The sequence below is a fragment of the Schistosoma mansoni genome, chromosome 6 (assembly GCF_000237925.1).
Source record: "Schistosoma mansoni strain Puerto Rico chromosome 6, complete genome".
Classification (NCBI taxonomy): domain Eukaryota; kingdom Metazoa; phylum Platyhelminthes; class Trematoda; order Strigeidida; family Schistosomatidae; genus Schistosoma; species Schistosoma mansoni.
Genome location: NC_031500.1, coordinates 18,134,485 through 18,162,150, shown reverse-complemented (window position 1 = coordinate 18,162,150; position 27,666 = coordinate 18,134,485). Strand labels below are relative to the sequence as shown.

Below are 27,666 nucleotides of genomic sequence, written 5' to 3'. Positions count from 1 at the left end.
TACTAAGTGCTATGCATACACCTACAAGTCCACGAAAACTAACCATAGGGTCATCAGATACACGGAGGGTGCATCTTGTCGCCTCTCCGTTTTGGAGAGGTGAGGTCAAGTGAATGACCACACTAGGATCCTGTATGTGTGTTTCGGAGACACAGCATACATCATTCGTACGGGATTCTATGGTTTTAGCCAAGGAGGCCTGCTGGCCTATTCGGCATAAGGTGCATACGTTAAAGGCTCTAATGCGTAGTTTGGAGCGAGGTTTCAGTACATCTGGGACGGTGTTTTACGCACTAGAATCGTTAGCTATGGTGACACTTGAGGAGGAAGCCGAAAGATGTGGGAAGAACATTAGGAATTGAAGAAGGAGATTGATTATGAATACAATGATCTTGAGTGCTGTTAGAGTTATAAGGGTGATTATCACTTCTCGGTTCCCCACACCGTGGAAGGGTTCTTCTAGATGTACTTGAGAAGGAAATCAGATTAGAAATGGTCTTAATGACCTGAGAGCGTGACCGCAGTGCCTAAGGGACAACTGCTTGAGGTCGGTCACACACGACCTCTTTCTGAGTAGTTTTTGTGTTAGCTCCGTTCTTTAAAGGACCTTACCGTCGGAGACGGATATCCGTGGGATAAGGCGAGGTGCGCATTTTTAGGGTCAACCTTTTCTATTTGCACTCCTCCTTGTGAGAAGGCAGCATCGCTGTTATACTGGTTGTCTGAAAGAAACGCCTTACTGCCGTCACACCTCTGTACATTCAGCAGTACGACTTCGCCTTCAGACCTTAGGTTTGCTGCTTTTACTCTTACCGCTCCTTAACCGACCTATCTGGCATGGTAGGACCTTAAGGAGACGATTGTTCCACCTAGTATAGCTCGATTGGTTCATCACAATAGGCGAATGCAACCATCACATCAAAGTAACAGCAACAGTCAGGTTAATTATAGTTTAGTACACAATTGAATAGAAAGGAAAATATACAATAGAAAGTCATTATCTAGGTCAACAAATAAATAATGGAACAAGTTAAATGTGCCAATAAATTAATCTTCGGTTAAATGTACATTGAAAGAAATTTGGAAAAATAAAAATCGATCAATACAAGGTTGGAATTCAGGCTACAAACGATTGTATTTTCACACACACACACACACACTCATAGAGAGAGAGAATCATTAAAACAAATATCTAAGTGTAAATCAATTATCTTCGATACTTTTAAGCAACTTGTGACATGGTGAGAAACTATATTACTATTACTAATCACATGAATAATTCAGTATAGTATTCTATTGTGATATTAGACTTGTGCAGAAGTTATTCTAAGATTACTTACTTACTTACGCCTGTTACTCCCAATGGAACTCCGCCTGTAGCTCCTCCGGGGGCTACTGCCGGTCCCAAGTCCGGGTAAAAGAGGAGGGTTGGGCATGGGGTTAGCGACCCCATCCCGTAGAAAACCAACTTGCTAAAAAAACGCCAATCAGAAAAAATTATTCTAAGATAATGTTGTGAAATCTTAGATGTTGTAGAATTTATATCAACCTAACTGACACATCATTTGAAGATTTGTGATGATTTTGTTCTATTTTCTACCTTGTAGATTGTTCATTGAACTCCGCATGTAGCTCTTCTAGAGTTACTGCCGATCCCAAGCCCGGGTACGAACATCAAGACAGTCCTACTGTACGGATCTAAAACGTGGAGAACTACTACATCCATCGTCAATAAGGTACAAGTATTTATAAACAGTTGTCTACACAAAATACTCAACATCCATTGGCCGGATACTATCAGCAAAAGCGTTCTATGGGAGAGGACAAACCAGCTTCCAGCTGAAGAGGAAATTAGGAAAAGACGTTGGAAGTGGATAAGACATACATTGAGAAAATCACCAAACTGCATCACGAGGCAAACGCTAACTTGGAATCCGGAAGGGAAGCGGAAAAGAGGAAGGCCAAAGAACACATTGCGCCGGGAAATAGAAGCAGATATGAAAAGGATGAATGTTAACTGGAAAGAACTGGAAAGGAAGGCTCAGGACAGGGTTGGATGGAGAATGCTGGTGAGCGGCCTATGCTCCTCGATGGGGAGTAACAGGCGTAAGTAAGTAAGTAAGTAAGTAAGTAAGTAAAATTGTTAATGATTTAACCTGCAGTATTGGTTGCTATATTAAACTCACGTAGCTTATTCTAGTTTCTGGACTGGACTATAGTGGTAAATAACTCCTCAAAATCAGTAGCTCTGTAAGTTTTTTGACATTTAATGCTGAGCACATTAGTTTTAATGGACTCATTTAGCTGAATGCGCTCGGTCACGTATCCGCACCAGATCACGAGTGGGTACGCCGTACTTCACATCTCTTAGGATCACTAACCAGGTTAGATCAGTCACTTCTCGATATATTGGTAATCTATCAAACATATTTTCGAACCTCTTCGCTTCTGATTTGACTAGATTGGCACGTCTCGATTATTGAAGGTGTTATTGGTTAAGGTATCGTCAAATTCCAAATACTTATGGCATCTTCAGGCCAATTTATTCATTCTACTTGAGTCACTTTTTGACCTTGTTAATTATTCACCTATCAACCTTTACTGTTTTTATGTAAGTGTATGTGTGTGCGTTTCTTATCTTACTCATTCAATATTTGTAACGTATTCTTGTTCGGCTCTAAATATCGATTAACCCTCGAATAAATCGAGTTGGCTCACTCGCCTTCTCCATTGCGCGCCATTTTGTTTTGCCTCGCTTTCTGATCAACGATTGTACAAAATATACGTATTCAGACATCATTCGTCCGCCCCAATCGGAGTCAAATATAGGGCTACTAAAAACCAAAAGATGAAGTATTCTAGTTGGTGACAGAGTATGTGTCAATTAGACAGAACTTTACACACTACAGTGTATACTGTTTTTTTCGGGGGGGGGATGGGGATGTTTTTTAAATAAAAATGACATCAACAACACATACATACATACAATAATACTTATGTGGATATATAAAATTATTAAGAGAACAAACCAGATTTCAGTGGAGGAAGAAATCAGAAAGAAGTGGTGGAATTGGATAGGACACACATTAAGGAAAGCATCCAACTGGCTCACAAGGCAAGCTCTAAAATGAAATCCTCAAGTCCAAAGGAGAAGAGGAAGATCAAAGAACACATTAGACCGAGAAATAGAGACAGATATGAGAAGAATGAACAACAATTGGATGGAACTAGAATGGTAGGCCCACTACCAAGTGGGTTGGAGAATGCTGATCAGTGGCCTATGCTCCATTGGGGATAACAGGCGTACGTAAGTAAGAAAATTATTAAACGCACCATGTCAGTTTATAAGTTGGTGATAACAACGAAATAGATTGTAAAACTAAACATAATAAGTTAAAAGTACAAATTGCTAGAGTGTGACAAGAAGTGTACTAACAATGACAAGAATAATAAAGCTTTAAACCCACGTTTCAAAGTGAGAAGTAGGTCAATGACATTGAAATAACATTGATTAAAAAGTCATCTAAATCACGTAATAAGAAGAGTTCAAATCATTAAACAATAAAGTACTAAAGAGAAATAAATGAACGAAATTTGTGTAAAATAATCATAGGTAAGATTATAAGCAAAGATGGATAGTGGCTAGCAGTGGAATCCAGGACGCGCGTCTCGTCCTATTCGGGACTCATCAGCTGGATGTACCTGAATCTCAGAGTTGATGTTCACTCCACAACTCCAACCCAGTACCTTTCGCTTCAAACACCATCACGTTATCCACTCAGCTACTGAGTCCTAATAGCCACTTTTTTGTGTAATGGAATGAAGTTGAAATTCACTTGGTATTGTTTGTGGTTATTAAGACTCAGTAGCTGAGTGGATAATGTGATGGCGTTTGAAGCGAAAGGTACTGGGTTCGAGTCCTACAGTGAACATCAACTCTGAGATACAGGTACATCCAGCTGATGAGTACCAAATAGGACGGGACGCACATCCTGGATTCCGCTGTTGGTCACTATCCATCTTTGCTTATAATGCTTGTGAATTAAGGATATATCGAGGTAATACGCACAGTATGCACATATGCCAATTAGAGACTGACCAGTTGCAGTACTAACACATCGATGGGAAGATTCAAACAAACAATACTAAGTGAATTCGTAGGTAAGATTGTTTACTAAGCTTAAATTTAGGACTGGTTTTTAAAATATTACTTTTATTTTCTTCACTCTATAGTTACTAAGTATTTGGATTGTTATATTTGTGTTTTCCATTTATTGTAAGCTTTCGGTTAATTCATTAACTACTGTTATATAGTTTTTCTTTGTTCTCAGTCTATTAATTGCATCCTGCCTCATTCACAGCCACTTATGGCTCGTTTATGACGTGATGCAGTCCAGTATATCTGTATATACACCATGTCTGGTTGAAATATGATAATGAAAGTTGGCTGCTGACTATTCGGACTCAAGGTAGGGCATTAAGAAGAGGTTGGGAATAATGATTCAGTAGAAACTTAGCTTCGTTGTAGTACAAGGTCAGTAGTGCTGGTCGGGCACACTAAACTATAGAGGAAATAGTAGAGGCGAAGTTGACAAAAATTCAAATTAGGAACCTTATGGTGACTTGGCACTTGGTATTGGCCAGCCGTCTCAAGACACAACATACCACATGACCTTTATTGACCAAGTGTGATAGAATGGAGCTGTATATTGTTTTGGATGTATCTTTTACAAACCATTAAGGGAAATGTTCACTAACTAGTTAGGCCAGTTGTCTGGTTGTACGCCCGATACAGCTTTCTCCATAGGTGAAGCAGAATTCGTAGATGCACACGGATGTGAAAAAACCAGGTAACTTATCATTTAGTTGAGAAACTATTATAGGTCTTAGTAACTTATATGGAAAACACCCCTTTATGATAACCAGGACAACAATTAATATTAGGCACACGGAATATCCGGACATCGTGGAAGATCAGGAGGACCATTTAAATGGTCGCATAAATAAGAAGACATAATCGCCTTATTCTTGGAAAAAGTGAAGAGATAGTTTGTAAATAACTTAACTATTTACCTAATCCAGGCCATTGACCATATATCCCTGTCAAACTGAAGGAGTATAAATTTTGCGAGTTACAAATATTGTTAGGATTTTGACTATAAAGCTTCCTCTTCAATGGTCTTATTGTCTTTTTGAAATACCTTATCGGTTAACCAATGAGATTATGATCATAACTGGATCCAATAGGCGAACATTGGTTACCGTAGATCATTCACACTTAATACAACTTAATCAAACTTGATAATCATTGATTCAACTATTAAGAATATAATGCTTAACTTCTACCATAGCAGATATCAAATGCCTGTGGAAATAGAATAATGACATCATTACACAAAATAATTGAGCCACTACATTTGTACTGTTTCAGTCGATAAAGGCAGAATGGGATAGAGTGGATTGGAGAATGCTGGTCGGCGGCCTATGCTCCATTGGGAGTAACAGGCGTAAGTAAGTAAGTCGGTAAAGGCTAATATGACAGGGAACTCTATTTCACCCATATTTCATAATCATTAATATTCATTAGAAAGATGTACATATAAGAAGTTTCTATAAGTTATGAAATTATAGAAGGAGTATGGATATGTACGTTTAGTTACCTATTGGTTTCAAGACAAATCAATGTGAGAAAAGAGGTTCAATATGTTTTGATTATAAAATCCTCATAATTATTAATTTAGAATTTTGAAGGTTTCGTAGAATTATTTTTTTATTTATTTAAACACATAAATATTGGTACAAGGAAGCACCAGATAAATATGCGCCATACAAATCTCATTTGATTTGTGTGAGGGCCGTGACACTGCTCAGGTGCCCAAACCGAAACAGGTGGTTTTCTTAGGGGGCCACACCAAGAGCCTTTGACCTAAAGGTCTGATCCACAAAGCAGTGGAGCGTCGTGAGGAGATGCAGTCCCAAGGTAGCCGATGACCAACGATTGAATCATACTCCATTTGCTCCCTCAGGATACTGGAGTCCATGTGCACCACTGGTTTGGAATCAGGGTTTTCCGATTCTTCTAGGTGGACTCACTGTGTCCACCAACCCGGTTAAAGCGCCGGACATTCGCTTTTCGTCCTCTCAATTTCGTAAACAAGAATAGTGCCACGAGAAGGCAATGATTAGGACTTCTCTGGTGGATGCTATATACGCGTGGCCATGTGAGAGCATTTCAAGAGGGAGAGCGAACTCTCCCCACTCTCGGCCGTACCAGGGCATTTGGGGGCTCATATGTTTCGTAGAATAATCGATCTTGATAGATAACTACAAATATGATAGGTTATTGAAAATAACTGATGAGTATTGGTTTTTTGGGCTTGCTTAAACTAGATAGGACTAGGTAGGTACCACAGAGATATGACTTACTTATTTACTTTTTTCTGGTTAGCGTTTTTTTAGTAAGTTAGTTTTCTACAGGATGGGGTCGCTAACCCTATGCCCAACCCTCCTCCTTCACACGGACTTAGGACCGGCAGCAGCCCCCGGAGGAGCTACAGGCGGAGTTCATAGAGATATAAACACTAAATATTGAACGTCTTAATTTGTGGTTTTACAATAGTGCAGTGTACATCGTATTTCCATACAAATGTAACGATTTATTCTGAAGAACTGACTTTTCTGATTTTACTATAGTTACTAGATTTTCATTCTATTTGTTAGTATTTGAATGAAGCACCGAAAACATTGTCAACTTTGACCAAAAGATAATATGAAACCCTAGTGACACTATACTACTTAATACTGTAAAGTAGCGTAACACGTTTCGTAAATTTATTTTGAAGAAGAGACCGTTCAACTTCCATTGATATAATGTTCGCATACATAATTTCATCTTCATATTAGTTATATAGCCTTGAAGTAAAGCCAGATGAAAAGTGATATGCTTTGTTTCATTTTGTGACAGTATTACTGTATTCAAATTAACACTAACCTTCAAGGTAGTAGAAGAGGAATCTGAATCAATATTATACATACATATAGGGAGAGAGGAACAGAGTAAACAGTAATTTAAGACAGACAGTCCCCATGGAAAATCATATTATTGATTAATGCTTTCAGCTATTGTCTCTTCATAAGGATTCAATAACGTGGTTTTATTCATCTGTTTGCGAAATAAAAATACAATAATTTGACCAGGATAGTAACTCATTGAAGACAATGGTAGATGTGTCGCTCACTTTCGTGGATTAGTTGAAATTAGACAATAACACCGTTGGATGCCCGCTCAGTGGTCTAAGGGTTAAGCGTTCATGCGCGAAACCGATAGGCCCTGGGCTCGAATTTCGCAAGGCAGGATCGTGGATGCGCACTGCTGAGGAGTCCCACAATAGGACAAAACGGCCGTCCAGTGCTTCCAGGTTTTCCATAGTGATCTAGCTTCAATCGATTCATGATCTCAACTATTAAAATTATTAGGATATCACAAAAAATATATTATTAACGTTCTAATCGATGTGAAATTTATTTAAAGCTATCCATTTCAACCTTAACTCCGCCTGTAGCTCCTTGTGGGGCTACTTCAGGTCCCAAGCCCATATAAAGGAGAAGGGTTGGGCATAGGGTTAGCGACCCCATCCCTTAGAAAACCGAATCGCTCAAAAAACGCTAACCAGAAAAAGTTATTCATACCATTTAAACTCTGCCTTGGGAGTTTAAGGAATAATTATGACACCTCATGATGAAAGCCGAGTTCCTTCGGAAGTCATGAGACCGATGCACTTTCTAACAACCAGAGCAACAATTTTTATAGGTACATGGACTGGGAGAAAGGAATGAAAATAGTAAGAGACTTGCAAACTTATGTGCCTTCAATAAACTGGTCATAGGCGGCACTATATTCTCACATATACGCATTCACAAAACCACATGGACTTCACCGGACCACACTACGCAGAACCAAATCGACCATATCTGCATCAACAAAACGTTCAGGAGGATGTGGGAACCAAGAGAGGAGCTGATATAGAATCAGATCATCATTTCAACCTTGTCACTGATGCTTTTTGGTTCTTTAATAATCGAATCAAATTGTTTCTTACGATTTAGATATGGTTGAATCATCATACTACTTATTTGAAAGGTGAATAACTTAAACCGATTTAACGAAGACCTTGCAAAAATATGACTAAAATCTTTGCCAACTCCAAACTTTGATCAGCCTCCAACGTTTCAAATTTTCAGCTGATATATTGAATATTCCCCACACATTTCTGATTGCTCTACTGTTATAGATATTTCGATTTGAAACTGTCTGACCAGTACTTACTATCCTAGCAAACACACTAGTATCATTAAAAACCAGTGAGCACTGGGTAATTATTTAACATGGTATGCGACTCCTCAGTTATGATTTTTCTTGATAACAAGACTAAAGTCAATCCATAACGAATGCCACCTACAAATCTCCACTAACCCCCGAAATAAAAATGTAATTATGAGATCACTAGCAACTTATTTAGAGATGAGTTCCTTAGGTTCTGGTGATAAATTATTATTGGAGAAGTTCAGGCATGTTGAGAGTATACCAACCATTACATGATGTAAATGTTACATAGCGAATTGACTACGGATGGAAATGGGTACTATCAGTCTGTAACTCAGTGTTTACCACAAGGCATGTAGGTCCCAAATTTGCGTCCTAAAGAGGTTGTGAGTGAAAACTGCTGCATATCAGTTCACTGAAACAAAGTATTTCCCAAGTGCGCCCTGGTTCCCAACGGTAATTTAACTGAAGTCAATATGTGACGAATACCAAATATTAATGAAACAAACCACCATCATATCCTTATACCAGAAAATAAAATTTTATAAATTAACAATTTACTACACACAAACACATTTGAAAATGATAGTCAAAAGGACCACTCTACTGAACTAATTGTTATCTGTATGTTACAATGTTTACAGCGGATTGGGACATAGTAGTTTGTCAAACCGCTTACTCTTATTTAGATAGTTTACTGACATGGTATTGACTAGGGTTAGATAAGGTCATCGTGACCAATATAATCGTATGATAGTCTTAATATTGGACGCTGTAGTTAAAGCACTCGATTATTTTATTGATTTGTGTACTGGGCATCGATTCACACTTTAAATATGAGAGCTGGTGATATTACGCTGCTGCGCAAACAGTAATAGTCGGAGTGGGATTCGACCCGAAAACTTAGTGGATAAAAGTTGAAATTATTATTATTGACCGATCAGTTTGAGTTTATTTTTATTTAAACACATAAATATTGGTACAAAGGGGCGCCAGATACATATGAGCCACACAAATCTCATTTGATTTGTGTGAGGGCCGTGACACTGCTCAGGTGCCCAAACCGAAACAGGTGGTTTTCTTAGGGGGCCACACCAAGAGCCTTTGACCTAAAGGTCTGATCCACAAAGCAGTGGAGCGTCGTGAGGAGATGCAGTCCCAAGGTAGCCGATGACCAACGATTGAATCATACTCCATTTGCTCCCTCAGGATACTGGAGTCCATGTGCACCACTGGTTTGGAATCAGGGTTTTCCGATTCTTCTAGGTGGACTCACTGTGTCCACCAACCCGGTTAAAGCGCCGGACATTCGCTTTTCGTCCTCTCAATTTCGTAAACAAGAATAGTGCCACGAGAAGGCAATGATTAGGACTTCTCTGGTGGATGCTATATACGCGTGGCCATGTGAGAGCATTTCAAGAGGGAGAGCGAACTCTCCCCACTCTCGACCGTACCAGGGCATTTGGGGGCAGTTTGAGTCCCTATATTAACGAATTCAGTTTGGACAGTCGACTAGTTTTCCCATTGGTTTAGCCAGAAAAGACGACTCAAATCCCACTACACGAACCCCACAATGAAATTACATAACTATGAAACAACATTATAAAGTTAAAAGTACTAATATATATATATTTTTTTCTTTAATATGTTTAACAATCAAACAGAGGAAGCACAAAGGCAGAAGTAGTAGTAGTAGTAGAGACAGTAAGGGTTATTTTTTTGTTTATTATCACGGTATGTTTTTTGTTGTAGTAGAAAATATTAATTTTAAAGAAATGAAGACATACGAATAATGAAGGTATTCCTCACTGTCTATTTTCACGTATTAGGAATAATAATAACAAGCTAATAATGAATACTCCACTCCACTCCACTTCACAAGATTATTGTTAAGATAGTAACAAACCAAAACACAAAACAAAGCGCAGCATCATTTAAATTGAATGAAGCGCAAAAAAGGAAAAAAATTAGTGACCATAACAACAATGATAAAAAATAAAGAAAGTATATAAGTGGGATTAATTAATAATAACTAATGAATTAACAATCTAAAAAATTAGCAGCCATTAATAATTCTAATGAAATTTCTGGTGCTATAGGAAATTCTGGTATTTCACTAGAACTATTTGTATAACGTACTTTATATGCAAAATAACTGCATACTTTTTGTAATACATGTGATGGTATTTCACGAAAATGTACAACATTTGTTTCATTCTCTTGAAATTGACCTAATAATAACAAAAAGAAAAAAATAGATAGATAGATAGTTATGATCATTATCAGAAGGGGGTTTTGTGGAGATTTTAGTAGTTTTCAAAGTTGAAATCATGAGTCAATTGAAGCTAGACCACAAAGGAAAACCTGGAAGAACTGGATTGCCGTTTCATCCTATAGTGGGACTCCTCAAAAGTGCGCATCCACGATCCCGCCTCGTGTGAATGGTTGCTCAATTTCATGGATTAGTTGAAGTTAGACATTAACACCGTTGGATGCCGGCCGGCTCAGTGGCCTATCGATTAAGTGCTCTGGCGCGAGACTGGTAGGTACTGGGTTCGAATCTCACGAGGCGAGATTGTGGATGCGCACTGCAGAGGGGTCCCACAATAGGATGAAACGGCCGTCCAGTGCTTCCAGATTTTCCATGGTGGTCTAGCTTCAATTGACTCGTGTTCTCAACTATATATAATTATAATCAGTCAGTCAGTTAATTAGTCACAACGTAGAACTTCGTACGTACGTACGTACATCAGTTCGAGTTGCCATACCACATTAACACAGAGATGCAGTTGTCGATTCAAATCCCATAGTGATAGAAGTAGTAAGAGTATAAGCAGTAATCCGAAAGATTCGGGTTTGAAGATGTTATAATAATGATACAAAAGATTTTATAACCCAATATAATATTACAAAATAATCACAAATACTTATATGAAATCACATAAATATTGTGTTCAACTGAATACTTAAGATGGTAATTATAATTTCGATAAAAAACATCTAGAAAAAAGTTAATGAGTAATTCCCATAGATATCACCTGCTTCGGTTTGGGCACCCGGGCAGTACCACAGCCCTTACACACAAATAATAACTGTGTGGCACATATGTATTCGATGCTCTCTTGTACCAACGTTTGTGTCCAAATAATAATATTAATCAGTTTAAAGCGAACAAATATATGAAAAAAAGATAGGTTGTGTACAATTTAGAGAAAGATATGAAATGAGTATATGAGTCATGGTGGCCAATATTCAACCATACTAGCCATTCTGTACACTACTAACTTATTCACTAAATACAAATTTGAGTACCCGATTTCCGCTACTGATAACGTAGACAATGGGGTTCCTATTCATCAAAAAAACTAGAAAATTGTGCAGCGTTTCTAGAAAGAGGGAACTTGACGAAATAATCTGTCTGTTGAGAAACAGTGAGCCATAACTTAAACCATAGTCTGTCCGGGTACCAATAAGTTATTTAGATTTGATGATGACGGTATATTTGCCATAGATTTATTCAAAAGAGTAATACCATAATATATTTATCCCAGAATCTTACACTGGTTTACATTTTGTGTTGTCAAGTCTTAAGGGACATATAGACTAGTCAATACTACTAAGATAAATATGATTTAGTCCTGGTGTTACTTTCTTACGAATTGTTGTCTTGACGTTTTAACTAGTATTGAACTGTGTTTATAACATTTTTTTAAAAATAGACTTTTAATTTTTTTTGGACAGAAACAGTCTTTGCTCTTGGGAAGGAAATAGTTTAGGAGCCTCCCAATTTGAAATAAATGTCGGAGTACATGAATTATTACGACTATTATTTTCTTTCAATGGTAAAAGTATGCCATAAATGCTAGATTTAGTAGTCCAACCATACACCACGATTTGAATAATTAAAGGTTAGAGTTAACAGGACTCCTAAGATTACTAAAACACAGTCAGCGTATTAACTCACTTTCTGCTGTTTTAAGAAGCACTATCACTAAGAATGTGCATGTTATGAACGAGAATCCTAAGAATAGTTTAAAAGTGATATTACAACTGGAATATTAATTAAAAACTTGTTAACAATCTGTTAGAAATTAGGAGAATAAGAGTCATTGTTTCTTCATAAAAAAACTCATACTTAACTTTCAATTCAGTGTGTAATGTTAAAAGATGAAGAAAACAAAAATAGTATTGTTAAGACGAACACGTATAAAGACAAATATTATGGTTTATGAAAGCTTTTTCATAGAGAGTTGGTGTTCATATAACCAATAAATTTGCACTATTTTGACCGAAAAATTAGTCAAAACTAATTTCCTTCCAAAATATTTCCAAAAACTTCATCATGAGCCACCCCAAAATAGGTGCTTTTGCAAAACTATTTGCACATTTATATTAACCTCTGGCAAAATCATTTTACTGAACAAATATTTTGGTCATATTACCAAGTCATCATCCACCTGTTGATGTAGACTGTTCTCCAATGATTGCAGAATATATCTATATTAGAAGTGACAGCCATAAATCCAAAGGGAAAATGCAAAATATTACATGTTAGAAATCACTTTCATGTACAATCGAGTACATCAGAGGCGAACGACAGTGGTGCATGTGAGGTAGCTTGTTGAACAATTAAGTCCAGACATAGGTTAGTAACTACAGGAGGAATATACCGTAGCCCACGTTGTCTTGCTGACAATTTTGTTTTCAGTAACATCTGTTCTTGAAGTAAAGCTGATTGTTGTCTCATCGTTGGAGATTTCAAAGACCACGTATGAGCTGAATAGATCTTACAACATTAGGTAGATGTTTCGACGGCTGCCTGTTTTCAACCATTTTTCGGTATGCACTTGTAAAACGCACCGCGAAACCGATACGTATTGACTTGAAACATAAACGATCATTGCTGAACCTCATCTTAGCACACCGCTGTGGTGTCACCGAAATTCAGTACCTTCCTCCATAGCAGACAGTGATCACGTTGTACTGTACTTTAGGTTTCAGACAGATAATCAGTATGTATCTGTTCCGGTTTGGGCACTCGAGAAGTATCCCAGCCCTCACAAAAATCGAATGATTTATGAGGCGAATATCTGTTTGGTGTCTCCTTTAACAAATGTTTGTGTTAAAGTAAATAAATAAATATGCACCCCGTCCCAATATTTGGCGGGCTAAAATTAAGGCAATCAGAGACTATGTTACCTTAAAAGGTTGGTCGATCAATATAAATGGGTAGGGCGAAGACGAATGGAATAAGTTTAAAGACACATTCGAGTCCGTAACATTACCATACATCCCGTGGTCAGCACTTAAGCCATCACACTGCCCCCCATGGATAGATAAGGAAGCCCGAATGCTGCTGAGGCGTAGGAAACGCTTCTCTAGCAATTTTTTGTTAAAAGACCACGAATTCCTTAAATGTGAATACCGAAAAACCCGGAATATGTGTAGAAAGACCACAGCTGAGGGCCGCATCACTTACGAAAGATAGTCGGTATACGATAGCGGTACCTGTCCAAAACGATTGTTGTATCTTTAACAACGATGTCTTATTTTGATGTTTCCTTCAGGATTAATAATCTTCGAGGCCGTAGCAAATAGTTGCAAAAACTGCGGTATAATAAAATCAATGTTGTTTCTTTATTTGAGTGGTCAATGACTGGAACGCCTTACCTGAACAAGTAATGTTAGCCTCATCAGTGAACATTTCCAGGAAGCTGAATTGTCATTGGGAAACAAGTTGCAAGGATTAGCACAGATTCACCGACCTACTATCCTTATGGCTGAAGGCTGATAGGAATGCAGAGTATTGAGCTGTCACAACAAACACAAAGGTTCTGAAGAATGTTTGATAAATATCAGAAGGGGTATTGTCATAAGAACTTTTAAATTATGAAAGAGGCGATAACAGTCACTATTGCTATGACGCAATATATTTCAATATTGTTTACAATAATATATGGACGTCAATCACTGGTTAAGTTATGTGACCTGACCAACCATAGCATAGAAATGAGTGGATAGTTTTTATGAAAACTAACTGGGATTATATGGCGGAAACAATTTTTAACTTGAAAAATAAAGTGGTTGAATATAAACAAATTAACCTACCTGGACCTGAGAGCATTGCTTTTATGGTGCCGCTTGTAAGAGCATGCTCTCGACGAACGTAGAACTCATGGTCATCTGACGATACGAGCTTTACATACATAGCATCTGCCCCTTCAGCACCCCCATACTTTTGTTCTGCACCAGCACTCGACTGAACCTCAGTCATTACAGTCAAGTAAAGCGCGAAAACCTAGACGCAAGCGGTGCGAGTGACCTACAAGGAGATAGTTTCAAATGAAGAGATACGAAATGGGATGAAGCCTACAAATTCAAATTTGTCAGACATAATTAGAAAAATATTTGTTCCTTAAAATCTGGGTCTCTACAGAGAGGTTATGGAGAAGTATGTTTCTTGTTATATTCCTCCTAGAGACTGTAGATCAGGACAATTTATATGATAGTAAGTTATCGAGGACTAGCACTTATAACAATTCTTCTTAGTACCTACATAACTAGGGAAATCGCTCAGTTTTTTTCCCAAAAGATTCAGAAAACTGGTTCTTGCCTATAGCTACCAGTAGAGTTTTGCAACTTACTGATTCAAACATTGAAAATATTTGACCAAATTTTTGTGCGAGCTCTCTTGTTTTCTACCTTGAGTGGCTCTCCTCTTAAGTTTTGCTTAATATTGAAACTTATCGGTGGTTTACTTGAGGAGAGATAACTATGGGCAATATTACTGTTGATGATGATATACCACCTAATCCTACCATGCTGCACTGGCTGTAAGTTAAGAGCTTCTGAGCGGGTTAAGTTGTGTTATTTTTGCAATTGAGTACCTTTCTATTTTCATTTTTTTGAATACACTTCAGAATAGCAGTATCCTTCTTGAGGTAAGGGGATGTAAGATATGACTTTCTCCCATATGAGGTTCTAGGTAAACAGTGAGACAATTTCGAATAATCCTATAATCAGGCTATCACCTGTTCTAAAGGAAACCCCGATAATAAATATACTTAGTTAGCTGAAGAATGTCTATGAGAAGAGATACCTAGAATATCCTAAACGTAGAAACGCTGGTCGTTCTTAGTAGTGGAAAGTGTAATACTAAGATCTAGGAATTACGTGGTATATGAATAATTATTGACGCCCATCACTGGCTTTTCGTGAGGGGCCTCCTTGAACAGTAGCAGTTCACAGTTTCTTTACTAAAGATAGGGCCCGTAATACCTAATTAGGGAGAAATAAAAATTTTAAAAAGTTAGTACTGGATGGTATTTTGAGTCCAAGAAAAAGAACCATGTTTTCTCACGAAGTTTTCCAGATTAATGTCTCAAACAAATTTGAAAGGTATTTAATTCGAAGAAAAGACAACACATATCTTGTAAGAACTATACTCGAAAGCACACCCTTCATGTTGGAATCCTAGTACTTCTTCTATTTCCGGGGGAAATAATGCGGAATTTCCACTTTATATCTCCAAGTATTTCGAATATTGCTCAATCGTCTACTTAAGTAGACAATTTTGGCATAAATATCCACCGATTTTTCTATTTTTCACCTAGACAAATGTTCGTAAAATATATGTATATTACGAACGTTTCAGTTTTCGTGTGGTATGTTCTGGGGATGATGGAGAACACAGGAGATGTTTGGGGTTAAGCCAAAGGTGTTTTTAGAGTGGATGCAAAATTAGAAAAATCGGTCTGTATATGGGCGAAAAGTAGACGATTCGGCGGATATTTAGGCGAAAAGTAGACAATTGAGCGATATTTGAAATGCGGAGCGACATAAAGAGGAACTTCCGTACTATTTTCCCTGGACAGGCGAAAAAGCAGACATTTTGGAGCATTTCCGCTGAAGATACCACGGGTATTGTAGTTTGACAACACTTTACCAGTGACACCTGTAATTGAATCGCGCCCACATAGTAAAATTAAAGGTCAGAAGCGAGGAGGTTGGAAGATATATTTGATGGGTTATCAATATATCGAGGACTGACTGATCTAAACTGGCTAGTGATCGTAGGAGATGTTTCGCACACCGTTCTGAAACGTGATCTGGTACGGATGCATGACCGAGCGCCTTCAGCTAAATGAGTCCGTTGAAGCTAATGTGGTCAGCATCCAATGTCGAATACTTACAGAGTTATTGATTTTGGGGATTCATTTACAGCTACACCGCATTCTTTCCCCCTTATTTTCAAATGTATTTTCCCCTATATTTCCCCTTTCTTCGTCTTTATTCGTTGTTCGGGTTTTAGATTAAATGTAAATGTAATCACACTCTAAAATTAATGTTTGTAAAACGCGATGCATTTCTCAGGTACAAGGTACTCAAAGTCAAATTTATTATGTGAAGTCAGAGTAAACAGTTGTAAACGTAAGCCTTTTGTTCTCAATAGATAAATCTGATAGTGATCACATAATTGATTAATTTCAATGTATTGGTGATCCACTTGTACTAAACACGGAAGCCCGTTAGGCGAAAGCTCCTTCTTACTGGTGGGAAATGGATAACGTGGAAACGTAAAAGACAAGGTAAGATACCTAAACAGAGCGCGCGTATAGTCGGCAAGTCCTTGTTGGACTCACGTCCTGAGCATCAGGTTACTCCGCTTAAGTCCAAATGTAAGAAAATATTTAGCCCTGTCGTGAATGGGAACATTCTGGCTTCACCAAATGTTGTTGTGAGTCACTCGCTCGACTCACACGACACTGTTAAAAAGAAAGCTAACATTAAGAAGCCAGTAGATAACATGCAGGACCTGACATCACGGTCGAAAGCCGTGAACACGAATTTTAGAGGAGTAAAACAGGTCCCTAGTGTAATCATTTGGAATCTAGAAGAATCGAAAGACGCCGACCCTGCTAAGAGACATGCCCACGATCTGCAGTTAGTGGGATCTGTCGTCAGAAGTGTACTGCCCGATGAGGTCTCAGGGGTACATATCACGAAAGTCATCAGACTCGGTAAATATGTTGGAGGCGAGACCGAACAAAGAAGGATCCTTAAATTAGTACTCGGTAATCTTGAGGAAAGAGACGTAGTACTGAATAACGTACGCAAAATTCGGGGCTCAAATATTCGTATTCGACCGGACTGGCCACGTGAGGATCGGGTCAAGTGGAAGAATGCCCTAACAGAGTTAAAAACTCGAAAGCTAAACGGTGAAACGAACCTTACGATTAAGGGTTTTCGGGTAGTCAGGTCTTGGAAGCCAATGCTTCTGAGATCTGTGTGGGTAGAACGTATGTTTCCAAAAACACCTAAAATGTGTGTTACACGAATGCCCGCAGTATTCGAAATAAGATATCTGAGCTAAGTTTGATGGTGGACGAATTAAATCCGGATATAATTGTTATCACCGAAACTTGGCTCACTGTAGATATAGACTGTTCTTCAGTCATTTCAGGCTACATCTGTATCAGAAGTGATAGAGTTATAAGTCGCAAGGGAGGAGGCATAATATTATATGTTAGGGACCACTTCCGCATACACTCCATCATATCGGAGGCGCATGTAAGTGGTACGTGTGAGGTAGTGTGTTGTACAATTAGGTCTAGAAACGGGTTAGTGACTATAGGAGGAATATATCGTAGTCCGTGTTGTCTCACTGATGACCTTATCATAAGACACGTCTGTTCTTGGAGTAAAGCAGAATGTTGTCTCATCGTTGGAGACTTCAATGCACCCCACATCAACTGGATAGAGCTCACAGCTCCAGGTGGGGGTTTCGATAGCATCCTTCTATCATCAATTATTCAATGTGCACTTGCACAATGTATCGTTAAGCCGACGCATATAGACTTGGAATATAATCCGTCATTGATAGACCTTGCCCTCACACACCAATTTGAAGATGTCGTCAACATTCAACACCTTCCCCCACTGGTGAATAGTGACCATGTCGTACTTTCCTTTAAGTTCCGGATACATGGTATAGAATTCGCACCTGTTCCACCCCGTCCTAATATCTGGAGAGCTAATATTCCGGCAATCAGGGACTATGCTATCTCGATTGACTGGTCGGTCGATGCTGTTGGATCGATCGACGATGCATGGAATAGGTTTAAGTCTACGTTCGAATCCGTAACCCAACCGTTTATCCCATGGTCAGCACGTAAGCTATCACATTGCCCTCCATGGATTAATAAGGAAACCCGGAAGCTGTCGAAGCGTTGGAAACACTTCTGTGACTTATTCTTGTCAACAGGTCAAGCATCATATTAGTGCGAATATAAAAAACCCGGAATATATGTAAAAAGATCATGGCTAAATCCCGCACGGCTTACGAACGACAGTTGGCATACGATAGCCGTACCCGTCCGAAGCGACTGATTTAGTACGTTAAAAGGCGGACGAAACGTAGTGATGGTATTTTCGTGCCTATTGATAGAAGAAACCAGAGAAGTAGTGAATAGGTCTTTATTTCGATCTTCGCGCAGTCACAGTGGAGCGTGGGATTATCTGTTCAGACAAACAAAGGCTCTCAACATTCAATATAAGATAATAGGGAATATAACGCTTACAAAAAGTAAGGAAGTGAATGAATACTTGAACAATACTGTTTTAGCATATGCTTGGTTGTTTGGGGTCAACTCTTAACCAACCAACCTGAGCTGTTACAGTATCCCCCCCGTTACTGTTAAGCGAAAATTCAGATTTATTGGCTGAATCTGATCTAGCGAAAGCGGAGACATTTGCTAACTATTTCAGTGAAGTCTACTCTACGTGTAGTGTTACAAATACTTGTTCCGTTGACAACGAGGTACCAGCCATAGGACCTTTACATGTGACAGAGGATATTGTTCTTCCTTTGATAACTAACCTCAAACCTTGTAAGAGTCCGGGCCCCGATAGGTTACACCCACGTTTGCTGTCGTCGCTTGCGGACATTATCTCAAGACCGCTCACGATGCTCTTCAACATGTCCCTTTCACAGGCTCAACTACCTAGAGACTGGAAAGATGCTATGGTCAGTCCTATATTTAAGGATGGTCAGAGACGGATCGTATCTAACTACCGGCCTGTTAGCCTGACCAACATAGTGGTTAAGTTACTTGAAAAATTAATTCAGACCAAGCTATTGAGTTACATAGATTCGTACAATCTGTTAACTCCCGAGCAACATGGGTTTCGTAACGAGCGTTCATGCCTAACTAACTTACTTACTGCGAGAGAGGATTGGACACCAGCCCTAGACAACGGCCTGTCTGTTGACGTGATATTCATAGATTTTAGCAAAGAGTTTGATAAGGTTTCACACTTGGGTCTTATGCAAGAGCTCTCGAGCTTTGGTATAACAGGTGCTATACAGGAATGGATAGGAAGCTTCTTATGTGACCGCAGACAGAGAGTGAAGGTCAATGGAACTCTATCCGAATGGAAACCGGTCAAAAGTGGTGTACCCCAAGGCACCATCTTAGGCCCTTTACTTTTCCTTCTGTATATTAATGAACTACCTTTATTACTTAAGTCGTCGACATTATTGTTTGCGGATGATGTTAAAATCTGGAGAACAATAAGAAGTGAGACTGATCGTTGTCATCTGCAAGCTGATTTAAACGAATTAGTTAGATGGGCTCATGATTGGGGCTTGGAAGTTAATTCCAGGAAGAGCGTGTTCATGCACATCGGGCACGATATTAGTTACTATTATACCACTAATGGTACATCTCTTCCTCGCGTTCAAGAACATAAAGACTTAGGAGTAACTGTAAGTCATGACTTGAAAACTACTACGCACTGCAATGCGGTTGCTTCCAAAGGCTATCGAGCGCTATGGTCGCTTCGCAGAGCATTTAAATGCTTTGACGAGGTGATGTTTCGAATTTGATGTCCCACCTATGTAAGGCCACACTTAGAATACTTTATCCAAGCAGCTAGCCCATGTCTGATAAAGGATACTAAATCACTTGGGCGTGTCCAGCGTGTGGGGACAAAATTAGTGAAGGGTCTTTCTAAACTCTCTTACAATGAGCATTTGAAACGTCTAAACCTTTTCCCCTTGTCTTATAGTAGGACACGAGGTGACCTTATACTGGCATTTCGTATCTTTAATTATGATTAGGGTGTTAATATGTCTTATCTTTTTGCTCCCTCCAGCACTAATAATCTCTGAGGTCATAGCAAGAAGGTTCTGAAACCGCGATCTAATAAACTGAAGGTGGGGTTCCGTTTTTCCCATCGACTGGTCAATACGGCGCGCTATTTAAAAAGGACAGTGGTATTTTTCCTCGTTGAGTAAATTCTATTGTTCTGATCGTTGTTAACGTATCAAGACTACTGTTTATAATTTGATTGAATTTCTTTCAGTTAAAGTATTCGTTCAGAGTATCATTTTTGGTCTCTAAAAATGTTTATCGTCGGTACTCTAGAGTACCTTGTTTCCTCTATTGTATCCGTTAGCACTTTGGTCCTAACTATTTACAGTCTTTCTATTTTTTGGCCAAAGTTCACTCTTTTCCCCTCAACTGACTGGAAGGTGCACCAAAAGCATTTGCCAGCGTTCGTGCCGTTGACAGCGGCATGCAGTGTGACGAGTGCAAAGGATGGTACCACGAATTTTGCACTAATCTAACGCCTGCGGCTTTTAAGCGGTTCAGTAAGAATGGATGCATATGGCTATGTCAACAGTGCTGTTTGGATGCAAATAGCCTGTTAACCGAGGCCATCTCAATGGTCAATGCCGCAAAAAAGTGTCTCGGCAAGCGCGGTTGGAACACATCGGTCAGAACTCAATCTGTCGACACGCAGATTGACATAAGGCAGGCCCAAATGAGTCCAAGAAATGCTGACCCACACTGTCCAAAGGAGGAAGGACAGCCTCCAAAGAGGTCTGTCACAACTAGAAACTCGCGAAAAAAGTCTCCTCTGTCCCTCGTATCAAAAATGGTACTCAGAAGGGAACTTCCGGAACCCAAAATCGCAAGGCTCGATCGGTTTCCAGCGCGAAAGACGATCCAACCTCCCAAGTCGTCCCTAACCTTCCGGAATCCCATAGTACGCCTGACGCGACTGTGGTTACTACTCCAAAGAACGTCGACGATTGGGTACGGGTCGTAAGGAAAAAACGGCAAAATGACGTAAAAGGGAATCCTGCCCCCACCAAAAGGGTCGAAAAGCCAAAGTTTGATCACAGCGACAGATCAGTCATTTTCCATAGAGTCAAGGGGAGTAAGAGTTCAGAACCGAAAGCTCGTTTTGAGCACGACATTGTGTTGATAAAACAACTACCCAACCAAGTTATGCCCCAAAACATCTCCGTAGTCACCTTGCTAAAGGTGTATAGACTAGGAAACCTAGCGCATCCGAAGCCAAATCAGTCTAGACTGCTCAAAGTCGCTTTCAAATCCCCGAACGAACGCGACTTAATCTTAGAAAATGGACACAAATTAAAGGGTTCAGGAGTTTTTCTCCGTAAGGACTTACCGTTGGCGGACCGTGTAAAAAGACGGGAAGCCGAAAAAGAACTACAGCTCAGATTAGACGCTGGTGAAAAAGACCTGAAAGTTGTAAATTTTCGGGTTGTGAGGCTTCGACAGAGGATGATGCCAAAGCCAGTCTGGGTGAAGCACGAGGCCGCTTAAATAGGCTTCGGATCTGTTATACCAATGCCCGGAGCTTACTCAATAAGCTACCGGAACTAGGTGTACAGATTGACTCAACTAGGCCAGACATAACCGCAGTCACAGAAACATGGCTGACGCCGTCTATAGATAGTAGGGAACTTGATTTCGAGGGTTTTACATTAGTAAGGGCCGATAGAATACAAACACGTAAAGGAGGGGGAGTAGCTCTAATCATTAGGAATACTATTCCATTCACCATTATCGACAGTGTATCCCATGAGAGTGGGACGTATGAATTAGTTAGCTGCCACCTGAAATGCAGAGGACAAGAGTTGCTGCTTAGTTTGATCTATCGCAGTCCAAGCTGTGAGGTGAACGAGGTCCTGCTAAGCAGTCTCAACACTTTATCACGAAGTGATCGATGTCTAATCCTAGGGGACTTTAATGTACCCATGGTGGACTGGGGAAATCTGAGGACTGAATCATCAGCACATTCCTTCGAACAGGAACTAGTTGATGCGGTAATCACATGTGCCCTAGTGCAACACGTGAAGGAAGCAACTAGGTACGACCCGGGTTCTGCATCATCCTTACTAGATCTTATATTGATTCATTATGAGGATGACGTTGCAAACCTGGATTACATACCACCCCTAGGCAAAAGTGATCATGCAGTTTTAACCTTTGACTTCCATATAACTGTCGATCACGAGCACACCTCAGCCCAATCCAGACCTAACGTCTGGAAAGCAAACATACCAGACATCATGAAATCAGCATCATCAGTAGATTGGAAAATAGACCCAGAGTCATCAATCGAAACGGCTTGGGACGTATTCCGGAATTTATACTTAAAAGTTACCGCCCCCCACATCCCTTGGACTAAACCTAGGGGGCCGAGAAACTCTCCACCGTGGTTCAGTAGGGAGGTTCGCATCCTTCTCCGTAAAAGAAGGAAAATGTGGGATAGATTTAAGTTACTGGGGACTGACGAGGCAAAATCTCAGTATTAAAAGGCTCGAAATACCTGTGACTCGACCCTCCGTAAGGCCAGAAAGCTGTACGAAGAGAAAATCGCTAAGGAATCCATAGAATGTCCTAAACGCCTGTATTCGTATATAAACCAAAGGGTAAAAAGAAGAAGAAATGTTCCTTCACTATGGAGAGACAGTACTGCCTCATCACTAGTGGAGGACGACTTTGGCAAAGCTCAAGTATTCTCCAAATACTTTAGCAATGTATACACCATAGAAACACCCTTCTCACCAGTCCATGAAAATCCCCCACACTAGCACTGGACAGCGTGACCATTAAAGAACTTGATGTCTTTGGTCTGCTAGTTAAGCTTGACATAGGTAAATCCACTGAACCCGATGAACTGCATCCTAGGTTACTAAAGGAATTAGCTAACTTTGTTGCGAACCCTTTAAGTGTATGTTTTAATCTATCCGTAACCCAGGGTCGTCTACCAAAAGACTGGAAGAACGCCATGGTAAGTCCAGTCTTCAAAACAGGTACAAAACATAAGCCTGAGAATTACCGACCAATTAGCCTAACTAGTGTGGTTGTTAAAATCTTAGAAAAGATTATTCGGAAGGAGCTGTTAAAGTATCTCGATGAAAACCGGATCCTCTCGGAAAAGCAGCATGGTTTTAGAACAGGTTACTCTTGTCTCACAAACTTATTAGTCGCTTGTGAAAGCTGGTGCGCTCTTAAAGACCAAAAGTTACCTACAGACGTAGCTTACATCGATTTCAGCAAAGCTTTCGACAAAGTTCCGCATAACCGGCTGTTATATAAGCTAAGGGATGTCGGGATTGAAGGCAATCTATTGATGTGGATAAAAGACCCCCTAGTTGGGCGTCAACAAAGAGTAAGGGTGAACTCCAAGTTGTCTAGCTGGGAAACTGTGCTTAGTGGAGTCCCCCAGGGTACAGTTTTGGGGCCAGTGTTATTCCTCCTGTACGTAAATGACCTCCCTCGTCTACTATCGTCATCAGTCTTACTCTATGCTGACGATGTCAAGATATGGAGAGCGATACAAAGCAAGGGCGATAGCTTAGAACTCCAAAATGACCTGGAGAGATTATCTGAATGGTCCCAAACCTGGCAATTGCCGATAAACACTTCCAAGTGTATTGTGATGCATATTGGCCACCAGGGTACAGATACATACACGATGAATAACACTGAGTTACCTATTGTCCAGGCACACAATGACTTAGAAGTCATCGTTAGTCAAGACCTAAAGACTACTGCACACTGCCGTGCAATAGCCACCAAAGGTTTTAGGACTTTATGGTCCATACGCAGGGCTTTTAGGCATCTCGACGCTAAAACGTTTCTGACTTTGTATACAGTGTTCGTACGTCCTAAACTTGATTACTGCTTACAAGCAGCTAGCCCCTGCCTAAAAAAAGACAGTGAACTCTTGGAAAGGGTTCAGAGAACAGCAACTAGGCTGATTCCCGGAATAGCGAAGCTCCCGTATGGTACTAGACTGACCAAGCTAAACCTATTCCCGCTGTCATATAGAAGAATCAGAGGCGACTTGATTACAGTTTTCACATTGCTTAATCACAAATTTGCACCTGATATGCTCTCATTTTTCTTGTCTTCCAAAACAGGAAATCTACGAGGACACTCCAAAAATGTTCACAAGCCCAGAACGAATTACTTGTCAGCTGACTACCGACTTTCCCATCGAATCATCAACGAGTGGAATTCATTACCTTAGCACGTGGTTGAGGCTCCATCCGTCGACTCCTTCAAAAGAAAGTTGTGTCGGCTGAGAGACCATCATTGCCAGGACTAACACAGGCCATCAAGCCTCCTGTCCTCTCCAAACTGAAACTGAAACTGAATGACTGGAGCGCATTACCAGAACAAGTGGTATCAGCACCATTAGTGAACATTTTCAAGAAGAAGCTGGACCTTCGCTGGAAGGAAATCTGTCAGGGTTTACACAGGTTCATCAACCTACTATCCTTATTACTGAAGACTCTTTCGTCCACAACCACTTGATCCACTTGATCTCTCCATACCTTCCAAAATTATGGAATCCCTAGTATACGACGGTATACTAGAATACTTATCATCCTCAAAGTTCTTCTCGCCTCAACAGCATGGTTTCAGAAAAGGTCATTCTTGTATGACCAACCTGCTGACTGCGGTGGATAGATGGACAACCATCCTTGATCGCAAGGGGAAGGTTGACGTTATCTATCTGGACTTCTCCAAAGCTTTTGATAGGGTCAACCACGCATGTCTTATCAAGAAGCTTGGACGATTGGGTATAAAACCCCCTTTGATTGATTGGCTCTCTTCATATTTAGAAAACCGACACTTTAAGGTCAGGGTTAACTTCACTCTCTCTCAGGCTATGGAATGTCCTAGTGGGGTCCCCCAGGGCTCAATACTAGGACCTCTTCCATTCCTGATTTATATTAAAGATCTTCCTCAACAAGTTTCATCTGACTTATTGCTTTTTGCCGATGATGTGAAACTTTGGAGAGAGATACGTAATCAAAATGATATACTAGTTCTTCAGGAGGATCTGATCCGACTTCAAAGTTGGGCAGACGACAACGGACTTACCTTCAACACTTCAAAGTGCAAGGTAGTCCATCTGAGACATGTTGCAGACTATAGTTATAACTTAGGTAACTCCCGTCTAGAAGTTTCCCAAGTTGAAAAAGATTTAGGAGTGTTGGTACCCTACGACCTGAAATCGTATGCGAACTGTGACAAAAATGCCTCTCAAGCAAACCTTGCACTGGTAATATTGAAGCGCATTTTTGGCCAGTTTGACGGTAGAACCTTCCATATAATCTTCAACAGTTTTATTCGTCCCCATTTAGAGTACGGGAACATAGTATTTCCTCCCTCCCTCCAAAAGGATAAGGACACTCTGGAACGTATACAACGTCGAGCCACGAAATCAGTTCGGGGACTCAAATTCAAACCTTATGAAGAGCGCCTCAAATCACTTAACTTTTACCCGTTAGAGTACAGGCGTCTTAGAGGTGATCTTCTTATGACTTATAGTATCCTTAATACTTCTGGTCATCCCCTTAAACATCTTCTTAAGCTTAGTCATAACACTAACCTGAGAGGTAACACCCAGAAATTGGAGACCCTACATAGCAGAACAGACTGTAGACACAACTTCTACTCCGTTAGAGTTGTCAAGTGCTGGAGTTCGCTGCCGACTGAGCTAGTCTAAGCGACCTCCCAGGAGTCCTTTAAGAGGAAACTTGATTTATTCTTAAGGACTAAGGATAACATATTATTATGATTTACCAAATTCTTTTTTTTCCTCTATTATCGTTCATATACCTAGGTTCTTGCCTGGAGGTATTGGTGATCCACTGCTACCAGACACGGAAGCCCGTTAAGCGAAAGCTTCTTCTATTCCGTCCTCAATCATTTGAACTATTTGATCCATTTAGGCGTTAGCGCGTTCTACGTCTTTTGCGTTACAAAGGCTAGGAGTTGTGCAGTTTTTATTACTTGTTGGCTTACCTAAAGCACGCTGCCGAATAAGCAGAAGTATGAAAGTTGGTTCTGGGTCATAAGGCGTAAGAAATTTAATTTGAGACTTGACTGATAATACGGAAGGTTAATAAAGGAGAAATAATGGGGAATTTTGTGAAATACTAAGGAAATTCCTTAGGAAATGTTTTTGTGAATATGAGCGAAAATACATCAGGTTTTCGCTTTTTTCCCAGACCTATGGGAATAGTTGGTTTCCTCCTGTGAATTTCCCTATCAAGTGGAAATATCTAGAAATAAACGTTCGTTTTTATTTGTCAAATGTGAAAATGGAAATTTCATACTATATAGCAATTAACTACTTGACCCTCGCCAAGATTTCCTCCGGATTGTCTACCTTCCTTTTATATTTACTTTTTAAGCCGTTGAATTTATGTGTTATTAATAGACTAGTCCACTACCATCTTTATACATAGGTAGTTTGCCTTCAATTCCTTAGGGCAACCTGATTTTCTACGCACTCTAAATGGTTCGTAAACGTAGTTTGTCTAAAGAAAATAGTAACACGTTTTGCTTGGATAGTCTATAGTATTTACCTACAGGTGATAGTTAAACGTCAAATTTTTGACTAGTAGATATGATTATCTTTAACCATTCCGTAAAAGGAGAAAGGATATAACTAAACTGTGGTTTGATAAACGTATTTATTTATTAGGAATTCTCTTTAGTTCAAACAAAGTACTAATGCATACCAGGGTTTATCTGCTATACGTAGGTCGGTTCAACGCACTCTAAGCAATCGAGATTAGTTTTAGTTTTAAGAATGTTTATTTAATGAAAGCGGGTAACATTATGGGGGATTGGCGCGACAAAAGCGCTTTTAATAAGAAACAGCATCGTCACTTGGATTTTGAAATGGAACAGCGATTGACAGTAGTGTATATGTTTACGTAAAATGTATGTTTCAAATTTGTTACCAAATAAGAGTAAATTTACTGTGTTATCATAAGGGTTTGATAACGGCTTCAAAAAAAATACCTGGAAAGCTGAAGTTTATAGTGTAGATGGTCACTTACATTATTCTCCTATAATAACGCTTGTTCGTTGAGGTTCCCTTAGGTAGCGACGTCGCAGACTATTGCAAAATCGTTTACACTAATACCGAAGATAATATAATACAAATCCGAGTTAGGGACACATTTTCGAATGTGGGTACTAATTGACCCC

The 27,666-nt window shown here is 39.7% G+C and overlaps 1 protein-coding gene across 2 annotated transcripts; it reads right to left on the bottom strand.

The window, feature by feature from the left end:
* Window positions 1-9,925: 9,925 nt before the first annotated feature.
* Smp_009320.1 (hypothetical protein) lies at window positions 9,926-14,604 on the bottom strand (the record flags this gene model as incomplete). 2 transcript variants are annotated; one of them, XM_018798481.1, is made up of 3 exons in its annotated part: window positions 9,926-10,428; window positions 10,463-10,554; window positions 14,432-14,604. In XM_018798481.1, the coding sequence occupies 3 exons, from the start codon at window positions 14,595-14,597 to the stop codon at window positions 10,417-10,419; spliced, it is 270 nt and encodes an 89-aa protein (XP_018653418.1). In that variant the 3' UTR covers window positions 9,926-10,416. The 2 variants fall into 2 exon arrangements, with proteins under 2 accessions (XP_018653418.1, XP_018653419.1); XM_018798480.1 differs by having other exon boundaries at window positions 9,926-10,554; window positions 14,432-14,597.
* Between the last annotated feature and the right edge of the window lie 13,062 nt (window positions 14,605-27,666).